At 46.0% G+C, this 12,685-nt stretch overlaps 1 protein-coding gene and 1 long non-coding RNA gene across 18 annotated transcripts in view; one reads left to right on the top strand and one right to left on the bottom strand.

Annotated features, from left to right (window-relative positions):
- The window catches only part of LOC143306079 (uncharacterized), a 67,522-nt gene that overhangs the window by 15,774 nt on the left and 39,063 nt on the right, over positions 1 to 12,685 (top strand). The gene's annotated exons all lie outside the window — the stretch shown is intronic.
- Positions 1 to 12,685, bottom strand: part of Rim (Rab3 interacting molecule) — a 59,554-nt gene that overhangs the window by 13,042 nt on the left and 33,827 nt on the right. For 13 of the 17 annotated variants that reach the window (XR_013063464.1, XR_013063469.1, XR_013063467.1 and 10 more), the window contains 11 exons: positions 12,156 to 12,363; positions 11,445 to 11,708; positions 10,539 to 10,562; positions 9,038 to 9,302; positions 8,304 to 8,555; positions 7,641 to 7,826; positions 4,884 to 4,913; positions 2,327 to 2,477; positions 1,904 to 2,070; positions 1,599 to 1,774; positions 983 to 1,220 (listed from right to left, as the gene is read on the bottom strand). Coding sequence is in view for 2 of the 17 variants with exons in the window: in XM_076692240.1 (XP_076548355.1) it covers positions 983 to 1,220; positions 1,599 to 1,774; positions 1,904 to 2,070; positions 2,327 to 2,477; positions 4,884 to 4,913; positions 7,641 to 7,826; positions 8,304 to 8,555; positions 9,038 to 9,302; positions 10,539 to 10,562; positions 11,445 to 11,708; positions 12,156 to 12,363 (1,961 nt within the window). In the remaining 15 variants the exon portion in view is untranslated. The remainder of the gene's footprint in view (positions 1 to 982; positions 1,221 to 1,598; positions 1,775 to 1,903; positions 2,071 to 2,326; positions 2,478 to 4,883; positions 4,914 to 7,640; positions 7,827 to 8,303; positions 8,556 to 9,037; positions 9,303 to 10,538; positions 10,563 to 11,444; positions 11,709 to 12,155; positions 12,364 to 12,685) is intronic. The other 4 variants (XR_004581808.2, XR_013063461.1, XR_013063465.1 and 1 more) reach the window with 4 other exon arrangements.

Consider the following 12,685-nt stretch of genomic DNA (forward strand, 5'->3'; position numbering starts at 1 on the left):
TGCAAACAATGTTTTTCATATAGAGTTTTAGCGAATCTGCGATTCATATTCAACGATTCTTTTAGCCCATTCTTCATTATATATTTCTTATCATTTATCTCTAACATTTTCAATATCATTTACTTTTGCAATAATAATCAACAAGGACAAACTCTACTCGCGCGTTCGCGATCGATCGAACGCGTTTTCTTCTTCTCTTATTTTCTTTTTCTTTCTGTTTTTTCGTTGCACAAGCAACGGTTATTGAAAATTTCACCGGATTATTGTCGGATTGTCACTCGCCGAACAAATAAATGCAGGTTGTCTGTAGGACGTGCGACGATTGATTCTGAGTTTCGTGATCAACACTCAAAACATACATATGCAAAAAAATTGTGACGTGTTTAAACGTAGGTACACCTAGCCGTTCGACCAACGCCACGCACCAATCCCTGCTTTATTAGAATGGGACAATATTAAATGGACATTGACACGGTGCATAGGAGGTGCAATCTAGCCAACTAAACGTATAGAATATGTTTTGAAAAAGACAAAGAGAAAGATAGAGAACGGAAGGGAACCGGGATTCTATCAAGCAGGCGGGAGAAAAGATGAGACAGTGCAACTACGGGGTGTCATTTCATTCGGCAATGTCCATTTAATTCAGGGATTATCGTTGATGAGAAGGTAAGCCATCAAATGTTCCATTTTGTGCGCGATCTATACGATCCACGAACGAGTCAAACGATCAACTTGTGCAATCTTTTATAAATGAAAAAGAAAGAAAAGAAAACGGGACGTAAAAACAATGATAGAAAATGAAATGTAACGCGAGTATCGCACGAGTTAAAAATGAAAATAAGAAAATGGTACAATGGATGGCTGTCTTCTCTAAAGGGAATACTTTCTTCTCTATGGAACTTGTATTGCTTTGTACACTGACTTTGAAATGCAAGGTCATCGACTCGAAATTATAGTACAATAGATATCGAACTATACTCACATTAGCCCTCTAGATCCACGTGGTCGTTCCGATTGCGTACTGAAGGCACTACTCGTCACGGAGGCTATACTCTCCATATCAGAGTCACCGAGATCCCCAAGTACGTCTTTGTCGGGACTTAAATGTCCCCTTCGCGGTCTGTGCATTCGATAAGCGTGACTGTGCGACAAAGATAACGGATCGTGATCTATCGAGGGCAGATCCGAGTCCGACAGTCCGCTATAGTGTCTTTCCCAACCTGAAAAATGCAAATCATTCCCTTTGGGGATACGTATCCAGCTAACGTACACCGAATTGTGAAATTTATACGGGAAACATCGTAAGCGTCGTAACGCTATCTCGAAAAACAACGAACGTATCTCGTATAAATATATATATTTTAGCTAGTTTCCCGTTGCATCGAGCGTTCTCCCGGTCTATATTTTAATCACGTTCCATTACAGAGTTCTCCAACGTCTACTCGTTGGCGGAACACAAAATTCCCTGGGTAGTTTGAAAACAAGGTCAAATTAAGGCGCGCGTTTATACGAACTCCCGTCGTTATTTTCTCTGGTCCTCTATTGAAATTCCATCGCAACAAACGGCTAAGCGATCTTGAGAAGGAAATCAGGCTCACCTCCCATCCCCGTGTTCCTGCACGTCGTGTGCACCTGCCTGTTACGGTGTCTCATAAATCTCGCCCTTTCCTCGAGATCCATCGCAGCCCTTTCCTTCAATGCTGACGGGATCAAGGGTAACTGTCTCTTCTTAGGGCTACCCGTGGGTGTGGCAGTTGCCGACCTCGAGCCAAATCTATAACGCAAAAAAGAAGAAAAACGAAAAGGTCCCCGTTTAAATCTGATTTGTACGAATCCGGGAACTGATTCGAAGCGTCTATCGACAGGATTATTAGGTAATATTTCCCATGGACAATTGATATACCTGGGTGACACGTAGCCGTGCGAGTAGGGCATGGATCTGTGTTCCGGCGGAGACAGAGAGCGATGACCTGTGGGACTTTGAGACCTTCCCCTGTATCGAAGGCTCGGCGAGTCCATAGGCGCTGCACTGTGCGACCTGTGCCCCATCATTCCTCGATGTATATCCTCCTGGGTATCGCAGAAATTTAACAACGTCAGTTTCCATCGCGAATAAACGAAACGAACGAGCCTCGATTACGACGGCAAATACGATAGAATTCGCAACGTTTCCGGGAAACGTTAACGCGCCGACGATGATTTTCCAAGTTATATCGAGTATACGATCTACAGATTCTACGAACCGATTGTTCAATTCTCTGGAAAAGCACGTGCACAAGGAGTTCCGTGAATATGATTGAAAAAAAAAGAGCGTGTGACAACTCACCTTGCGATAAGTCTGGTAACCAGAAATAGACGCTGGTTGGTCGCGTATCATGAGGGCGGCTCGTTTACGCCCCTGCGGCGACATGTCCCTGCGACTTCGATGCTCCCCGTCCAGGCATAGCTCCCTTTCCGGCGGGGGGCTAGAATAGTGGCTGCTCCGGCATGCGTTCAGATTTTTCCCCAATTAGTGATCGTCGCGTAGCTCGGTTTGATCGGTTCATATTTTCGGGGTTGGGATATCGCGTAGTGCTGTGATCTTCGCGCTAAGATTACAGAGTGCATGCGGCCAGGCTGGTTCTCATTTGGCGATGCTTCATCAAATATGCATTCTACGCTGCGTTGCACTCGTGCCGTTCGACCGACGTGTACGGTTACTTTGTACCAACTTGGATAAGCGACAAAACCAAGACACAAGGATGCGAGTTCTACTAACTTTGCCAGAAACAATTACGGAACTAGGTTTCTTTTCAATTCCCCGGGATACGCGAAGGGATCCCGTGATATCGATGGTCAAAGTCTCCGGAACGGGCAAATCTCGTTCCCTTCAAATATTTGCATCCTACTTTTTCCGTGAAAAATTGAACAGAACGAGACGATAATTGCAAGTAAACTGTTTCACTTTCCAAGTCTTAACGATAAGCATAAAATCCAAATTCAAGTTCTAATGCGTCTAATCAAATTATGAATAAGGCTTTAGGATGAGAAGCATTAATTTCAAGTTTCAATTACGCGTACGTGAATGAATTACTTTTAATAACAATTAAAGATCCATTTATACACAACCGTTTCGTTTGACGCAACTACCCTCTTTCCGAGTCCATTCTTCTATTTCTAAATTGTCGTCTATGTACATACGATGGTTGTTTTTCGTGGAATGAATTGAAAGAGAAGGAAGCTACGCGGATGGCACGGTGACAGAATGGTTTTATATAAATGGAGCTCAATTAATTACCTCATTCCGTAGACTGAGAACTGGTCGGTCGATCTGCAAAGTGCAAATGCATATCCTTGCGATCCACGTCGCGAAGCTATCTCTTACAAAGTGTTACTTGCCAATGAAGCCGGACAGAGAGTAGTTGGACCATTTTCCTCCGCGGTGTCCTTCGCGACGGAAGGACAGAGTTGTATCCGTTGCCAAGAAGCTACTCGCCAGTAGGCAAAACTGCTGGCTACCGTAAACAATGGACTCGCAAACGGAGTCGCGATTAGCGGAGCCAAATGCGTGCAAAAACCGTCGCGGATCGATCGCGGCCGAATCGTTCGGAAGAAAAACCGTCGTCGGTTCCGTGATTCCTGGCAACGGATACAACGGGGAAAAAGTATAAAACCAGTACAGGTCATCTGTGTGTTGGCGCGTGTGTACGTGTGGGTGTGTGTTGTAGAAACTGGACGTTGCCCAAATCGCGAAGAGGGTAAAGCTTCGAAACGAAAGAAACAAGAGCCACCCCGGCCGATGCGTCGCGTTGCACTAAGCATACTAAAAGCCATGTCCTCTCGCAATCTAATGTCTCGTTAACGTGGGAGATGCAAGAAGCGATGACACGATGACGCCTACGTGTGCCTACGTGATCGGTGACCTACTGAATCTCTGCGCCCAAAAACTACTTTTCATTTATCGCGCTTTTCTCTTCTCTTACGCCTCGACGGCGATCGTCGTTCATCGCCTGGCACATCGACGAGAAACGATTCACGATTAGAAAATACTTCTCCCTCATATTATTGGGTCCGAAAGAGATGTAACCGAGACGCGAAGAGGGTAAAATGCGAAAACCGAGCTGCGTGGAAGCATTATACGAAAGCTCGACACGCGAGGGAGCAACTGGAATACATCTGAGGGACGTATCAGTTATGGTCGTTTTAACGAGCACCGCGTTATCCCCGCGTGAATTTACCCCGGATAGTTAGAGGAACGGGACGAACATTACTTTAGCACAAGGTTAGCCGCGATAACGAGACACCCTTCCAGGAGGAATGAATAAAAAATTAGGTTACTCGAAGGATACTTCTATTTCCTTATTAGCTGATTCATTAGTTAACAGATGTACGGTTAACTCTCTCTAACAGTGTTACAATTTAATATACCAGAGATGGTTATATAAATCAAAATCAACTCTGTTATTATCTTTGAAAGGTTTCGACTAATATATGACGGTCCTTTTCAAGCTTTATTAACAAAACGGATTTTTCTCATATTCATGTAGAATATTATAATTAATCAAAGTAAAACGAAAGATTGCTCGTTTCTCGTCGATAATGGGGCCAGAATTGCTAATCGTCCATTTCTAGGAACCAGCTAAATTTTCATGCTACGATTCTTTTCCAACGATTTTCACCGATCTAACAACGAGAAGATCGCGTCAGTATGCGTTCATTGGTGTTTATATAGAAAACATCGTGCCTCGAGTCGATCGCATCACTGACACGAGCGTATATCTACCGGCGTATCGCTAAATTTACACAAGTTAAACGTTAACGTTGGCGGTGAACGATGCAAAATAACATGTGTGATTGCGTGATTACGTGAGAGAGGAGAGAATATAAGTTTGTAATAGCCGTACCGCTTATAATTTGACGGCATATTATGAAACCTAAAAAATAAACAACAGAACAGATAAATAACAAAGGAAATCGATCGAAGGTGGCGGCTGACCGGTGCCAGCCCGAAAGTTTTACCAACTAACATAAGTATATTCGCTAAATAAACGAGATCACCGGAGAAACGAACGCGGATTTTTCGTGAAAAGAAGATCGAAAGAAAAGGGAGTAATCAGACCGGTACGCCGGACACGACCGACGATGAATTTATTAATGTAACCAGTGAAACCCTTTCGGATAATCCTGTTAGGCGATGTATCGAAGGTTATTAAATATCTGCACGCAGCGCGAACCGGCTACTCGCGTCGCAACGTTTCAATTATTCATCTTGCACGCGGCATTTTCAACGCGCCAGTTTCGCGAACTTTGCCGAAAGACAGAGAGGGAAGAGCAGGGAAGAAAAATAGAAGGGGAGAAAAATTGGTCAGCGAGTCGCAGATTGAGGCCAGCGTGGATTAATGAAGCACGCGCCGTTCCAAATCGTTTCTACAGATTCTCGACGTCGAACGACAAGCCGACCTCGCGTGAAAACGATCCGCGCGTCGAGACGTTGGCCCGATGAAACGTTAAAAGCTGACAAAAAGAGAAAAAAAGAGGAACAAAGAGAGAGATAGAGAGAGAGAGAGGGAGAACGAAAGTTTCGACGAAGATCGGGCAAGTTTGCCGGGATTTTCGAGGCTGTGTCGTGCAATTTTCAACGAGCTCCACGGCGAAGGGAACTTTCGGATATTATTATTCGAGCACCCTCGAATCGAAGAGGGTCGACAGATAAGGCGATTGATTACAAACGAAAGCGAAGCGGGCCCGAGCTTTCCGTGCCGGCAATCGGATTACTCTCTCTGTCTCTAGGAGAAGCGGCTAGAGAACGCTCTCGAGGGACGCAGCTTGTATTCAGAGCATCATCCGCGGAATAAATTTGCAAAAGGTTCGGCCAATTAGAGCTGGAAATGGTAACCGAGAGACAGACGAACGGGACAAAGCGGCCAGCAGTTTCCTTCGTTCTTGAGCGTTCCTCCCTTCCATTGCATCGGCACTCTCCAATCCTATATCACGGTGTATCTTCAATCTTCCTTCTCCTTTTAACTCCTCTTCGAATCGAGCGCACGGCTAATCCAAACTGCACGATAAATTCACTAATTACACCGCACTCGACGCTCTTTCGCGACACATCGTTCCTCTCAACGTTATCACACTGAACATTCGCAAACACTGGAGCGAGGAAGCTTTTTTAAAGCTCGCGATCACTGAATTTGATCGATCACACTGAAGTTTCAGCTTCTAATCACTGGCGGCCTAAAAATGAACCACGCGGTTATCACTGTCCCTAGCCACGCAGTTAAATTTCATTTTCCCTCCCTTATTTTCACGTAATCACCGCTTTTCTTTTCGCGTTTACTCCGGTCAGATTGCAGACAGAGTCCGTTCACTTGTTTCCTGTTCGTCGGTTCCTCTTTTTTTCACCAGGAAAAATAGAGAGGACCCAAAGGCTGGGTGGAAAGCACTTTGCACTCACAAATAACGATCGGACGTGGTCGCTGGAATATTAATATGGATACGGGCTGAGGGGCTGGCTTCCGCAGCCAGCGGTGGTTGCAGGCCAACTGGCATGTCAATTGGCTTGTTGCCCAGTTTTATAACTTGGCTCTCGGTCTCTCCTCTTCTCTCCTTTTCTCTCTTTATCTAATTCTCTTTCCCCGCCATTCTACCCTGATGCTCCCTTATTCTCACCCCTTCGCTTTCTCTCCCATTGTCTCCGTCTCTCTTTACCAACGTTGTGGTTGTCTTTACGTCACAGTGCCGCCTTCTTCCGCGTGGAACACAAAAACCTTTAACCACCTCTCTCGATTCTGCTTTTTTTTTTGCCATCCTAGGAGCTTCACCTTTGAAACGTTGAGCTCGATGAGGTACGAGTAATTAAGAAGGTATTCCGCGTCGATCCGTACCGTTTAGAAGAAAACAGAGATCTCCTCGAATGTTTATGCGACAACGTTGAAGGATCGAGGACGATTGTACTCGGTCTTTGTAGAGAAAGGATTAACACGAGAAATAACTATTATTACGACAGTTACGATAGCGGTTACGGCAGCTGTAAACGGGATTTTAAGCCGAAAGTAGTAACCCCGGTAGAACGGTAACGCTTCTACTACTAAGTACCATTAATTCCTGGCGAACCTTGCACGACACAGCTTCCTACTCCGCAGCTAATTCTTCGCCGGGTTGTTTCGAAGGCTTCGATTCACGGAAACTGTCGTACGTTAACCTCGTAGGATTTTCCACGCTACCGATCGCAAGTTCAAAACTACCCCTCTATCGAACATATTTCGCGCCATATCTACCGCCTACGAGTCTCGTGCTTAAACACCGGTGAAAATTCTTGTATCTCGTACGAGGCGGTATGAAATTTACGATCCATAGCGTAGATAATTCTATTTGCGTCTTACTGTCAGCCTGCCTACGACGAATCTACTTGTTCTTCTCGAGGAAGAAGGGGAAATCGATGCTCTATGCTCGGATCTCGTTAAATCGTTTAAATCGACGGTGTTCTCTGGTGGCCGTGGACGTTTGTGCCGCGTCGTCCTTAGAAAATAGCACGCTCTTCTCCCCGGTATACATATATATATATACATATATCTCGTATATAGTTTGAGGTCGGGCGAAGGGTGGTAGTAGTGGTTGGAGTTCGGGAGGCGCGGTAGAGAGATTTCGAAGGATGCTCTTACCTGGAGGAACTGCCGATACTGCTTATACTGGCACCGTCAGCTGTTCTCCTTTGCTCCCTGGAGACGTCGCAGTCCGTGATATCGCATTCGGAAGTGTCAGAGTCGCTCAGCCGCGACGTCGTCGACGGTGGACTGAGATGGCAGTCCACCGGAGTTATCACCATGTCATCGGGCTCCTGATAGTATCTGTGCAACGCGAAATTTAGATCTCACGCTACGCTCTTCTCGCTAGAGCTAGGCGAAAAAGAATCAGCCGAACGGATCTGCTGAACACCCGGGATGCACACGGGACGCGCACACACACAGACATACGTACACAACGCGCGACGAACACCTGACCCGTCTTATTTAACGAGACGTTATTTAGGATAAACCGGTGATCGTCGACGGATTCCTTCTCCCTATGTATTGAAAGAATGATAACGCGAGAACTGGTTGGCTAGCTGCCGCCTACGATCTAGCCCCTTCGTTTCATTTCATTTAGCATTCGAGCGGCTAACAGAAGCGCATTGAGTATTCGTCAGTCACCAATCTCTAAGTCTCTCCTAGTCTCTCGTTGCAAACAAGCGTACGAATGCGTAGGTAGCGATTGCGTCTCATCTCAGAGGCATGAAGAAAACGAAAAAACGTTCTAATCTACCGAGCAGTGGTTTGGTCACGTACCCAATGTGTCGATGTTCGCCGTGTCCGATCAGAGGTAGCCATTCCGGTTCCTCGTCCAGACGGGCGGTCGCTAACTCGAGCACAGCTTCGCCTAGGAAATCGTTCGTGTCGTACTTCCCGTAGTCCCAAACCGTGATCTCCAGCGCCCTTTTCCTCAATTCTGCGCCCCTGATACCTTCGTAGACGAACGTCTGGTTCCATCTCGGGTCGTTCGTGTTCGCCAATGTTTGCGTCCGTCTCTTCGACTTCTCGCTGTGCACGGCGGAATATAGAAAAACGAAGGTTACGCATCGATACGACGGCGAAACTGATACGTAAATGGAACGATACCGCGATCGATGTCGGGACATTAACGAGACGCCAGTTCGAGGAGACGAGCATGGGAAATAAAACGATGGAATTGTTGGCAACCCGGCCAAATACGATGGCTATCTCTTGGCTCGCTATCGTTTCTTCGAGAAATGATTTATCTCGAGAAACGACAGCTTTTAGCATCGACATCGTCACGCTGCTGTGTCTCTGCGTAAACGAGATTCTTGTACTCGATTCTTTTTGCGTCAACGCTACTATCCACCCGGGTAAGAAACTACCGGACGATTTGGAACGCGAGTTCCTGCGCCATTAAATCAATCCACGAAGTTGAAACGACTCTACGAGAAAATTAATTCCGAGTGGAAAGTCGCGGTGCTTTACGATTTAAAAGTGGAAAAACAATTTTCGTCGGGTTCACTCACCCCTTGTCCGGAAGCAGGAAGATCTTGGCGTAGGGATTTCTAGGCTGTCCGTTGCTCCTGGGCGTGAGCCCGGCCGCGCAGATCAACGTGACGATCAATCGAAGCGCCATAGGATCGAAGCTGAGCTTCACCTGAAGATTACCACCCACGTTCGCGTTTCCAGGAGGGTGGCGTAGATGTCTGGCCCGTCCCTGAGCGTGGAGATCCGGCGAGCCGGGCGAGGTCACTAAAACCGAAGGTTTCTCGCGCCTCGCGTCGTATAATTCTGCAAGTGATCGTTCAGTGCCGGCTAGACTTTAGATTCTTCTCGTGAGCTGGCGTTTTCGAGCTACGGGTCAAAATGTGTCGTACAAAGATGGACGTAACTCCGCGGTGTAAGGGTGACGTAAAGAACAACGAGAACGGGACCAGGTTCGACGGTCTCTTATCTTCGAACACGACCGAAGATTGCAAGAAAATATCCAGTCGCGTTCGAGTTAGGATGGTGCAAGAAATTCGAGGAATTCGCTGTAAAATTCCCGACAAATCGAATCGTGTCGAAAAACGGCGGATTATTACAGGATTTACATCGATTCGAGGGTAAATTTCGGGGACAACCTGCGGGTTTACATCAAATTACTGTAATTTTTCTTGCATAATCAAAAAGTTCAGGGCAGACATGTTAGTTTCTTGGGAAATATTGCAGAATAACGTGCGGGATACTCTCAAACTGCTCAGGATCAAAATAACGCATCCCCGTAGATGTACCGAGCACAGATGGTAGGTTAACCCTTTGACCAACGGGAAGTATACATCCCGCGCTTCTTGAATGCACTACTATTTGGTAGAAGGTTCGAATATTGCGCCTGACGAATTAGGTTGTCGCATATCAAATTGGATCCGACGACGTAAAACTACTTGATGGCGATATAAATTAGAAGCTTACAGCTCGACGATCTCTACGTTCCGAAATTGGCCATTTGATACGCAACAATCTAATAAAACGCTTGTTATTCCGGTGCTGCCGTAGCTGCATCGCGGCGATGCAGCGTTCGAAGAATCTATAAAAAGGATAATTCGCATTATGTACAGAAGGATTCGAATACGAAACGGCACAGGTGTGTGATAAACGTTAACACAAGTGTACACGCTTGTTCTCAAGTTGTTGCTCCCATAAAACTATGCTCGTAAAACGGCGGTGTTAGCAAAGGGGTAGGGGGGGTGCATTGACACTACTTCTCTACGTTCTACGGTAAAACATCGACGGTATACAGAAAGCAAAATAAATGGTGAGGTCGTTGCTTGAAACGTCGATTACGACGGTTTTGTGCACACTCGTCTACGGGATAATCGTTGCTGCGATTCCATTTAACGGAACGGAACAGCGAACCCTTTGGTTCGCCGTTTTTCTCGTCGATCTTCCAAGGTCTAGAAGAAAGGGGTGGGAATATAAACCGACAAACACTCGGCCAGGGTAACACCGATTACATGGGATCGAGATTAAAGAAAATTTTAGGCCTACCCCATAGAATACATTTCTTAAGACCTGGAATACGAAAAAGCATATAATCTGTGACAATATAGCATCGTTTCCAATCCGCTTAATTTTACTTAATGTCTATTATTAGTTAGGGACTCGACGTTTTCCAATGCAAATCCAGGCTAAATTTCGTTTAAAGGCACCAATAGTTTTTCACCAATTCCAATACTTTCTAATACTCTATTAATTTCATTCAAATCATACTCTTTTCTATGACAGACATTTGTATAATATATGAATAAGTAAGAAATTCTTGATCCTCTAATTCGAAATTTATCCCAAATCAATATCGTCTGGAGATAATCTTGAGAGTACCTCAAATCGTGTCTGATTAAATGAACTCTAAAATTCTCTATTCTACATGATGCTACTCAAGTACAGGTTGATTCCTCGAACGATGCCGTGTCCATCGTTCAACAACCACCCTGTACAAATAACGAGGAGCTGTGCAACCAGCCCTCTGTGGTTCAAACTTCTACAATTATTCACAACAAATCTAAGTCTGATCTATCAGAACCCGAGCAATCGTCTCAACTGACACTGTCTACCTTCTCTAGCCTGTCCTCTAAACGCGCGTTACGCTTCGGGACGCTCGAGGCATCCTCTTCCACGTCCCAGCGCGTAAACTACGGAACAAGGTACATACTCGGGGCGGATAAGAAGGGAGACAGAAGAAAAAAGAAAACGAGAACGACCTTTCAAATATTAGCTCGTCCCGTAAGTAATTTAAATAATTAATTCTTATCGAAAATATCTGCGCTCGAAGTAAATCAGATTACTTATGAGACGACCTAATAATTCCTGAGAGTGTGTTTCGAGGGTGGAAAAAGAATAATAAGAAGAAGAAAAGAGGGTGAGGAACGAGTGAAGCTAAAAGCGTATAGTCACCTTTGTGATGCGGTTGTTGCGGGCCGGAAATCGACTCCGGGTGCTTTTGCCTCCATTGAGTCTGTGCGGCGATCCTTCTGGACGCCATCGGCGTCGTAGGCGTCGGTCCTGCGGGCATCGTCACTGGACCGCTCGTCGGGGATAGATTTCGCGAAACTATCAGCTCCACTTGGGGCTCTTGCCTCGACTCGGCGATGATGTCGCAAACTTCACGGAAACTCTTGCCCTGAAGGGACCTGCCATTCCACTTGATCACCTCGTCACCTGAAATCGTCGAATGTCCGATCGGTTCCTATTGGATCGCCCCGCGGCGCTCGTGGCACGACGAGAGGAAAGGTTTATTTACTTCGAAACGGGGAGTTCCTTTGCTGAAAACGCTAGCGGGTGAACGAGGGCAAAGGAAAACTCCTGACACGGTGATTCTCGATCTAGCTGATGGAGGAGCGTTTGTGGTTTGGTTGGGATTGGATTGATACGGAGGTTCTTTTTCTTGGATCGTCGTTCGTATTGCTTCTCGTCTCACAGTGTCGGATAATTGTTTTGCTAATTGAAAGGGTTGCGCCGCCGAGTTTCGGCTCGTGTTTAGTATTTGATGAAAGGACGGTATTTAAGAGAAAGGAAAAGCTGTAACGCAAGAAGATAGCTTCTAAGATAGGAACGAGGTTGGGAAGGTAGATGGGCAGGCCATCGGGGTTAAATTGATCGTCTTACCGGGTCTCAGTTGACCTTCTATATCAGCCGTGCTACCCTCCTTGACCTTCTCGATGACGGCGCCCATAGAACCATCCTCCAATAGTTTCCCGCCGACCACTTTCAGCCCGAGTATGCTACTACTGCTTCCGGAACCGGGCTGCTTTCGCAACACCATGTGGCCAATGATCTTCTGGCCGTCTCTGCTCATTTGCCAGGATAACGGATGCTACGAAGCGCGGAGAACGGGTTTTGGTTTTTTACCTTTCAACGTCAGACTCGTCGCGTTCTTGTGAGATGAGAATAGGGCAAGGGAGAACGCGTGTGCACGCTCGAAATTCGGAACACAAGAAGTTCCTCGAATTGTTCGGACGAGTTTCCGAATTTCGAACGCGAAAGAATCGATCGCTAGGGTGGTAATTCGTGAACGGACTGTGAACGTTGATGATATCAAGCTGACGTTCCTGGATGACTATCCTGCGCTGCGCAAATCGTACGATGATCGATCGAACGCGAACAAAAACGTTGCAACGTATTGAATTTTCTTATCA

The sequence above is a fragment of the Osmia lignaria genome, chromosome 2, assembly GCF_051020975.1.
Source record: "Osmia lignaria lignaria isolate PbOS001 chromosome 2, iyOsmLign1, whole genome shotgun sequence".
Lineage (NCBI taxonomy): Eukaryota > Metazoa > Arthropoda > Insecta > Hymenoptera > Megachilidae > Osmia > Osmia lignaria.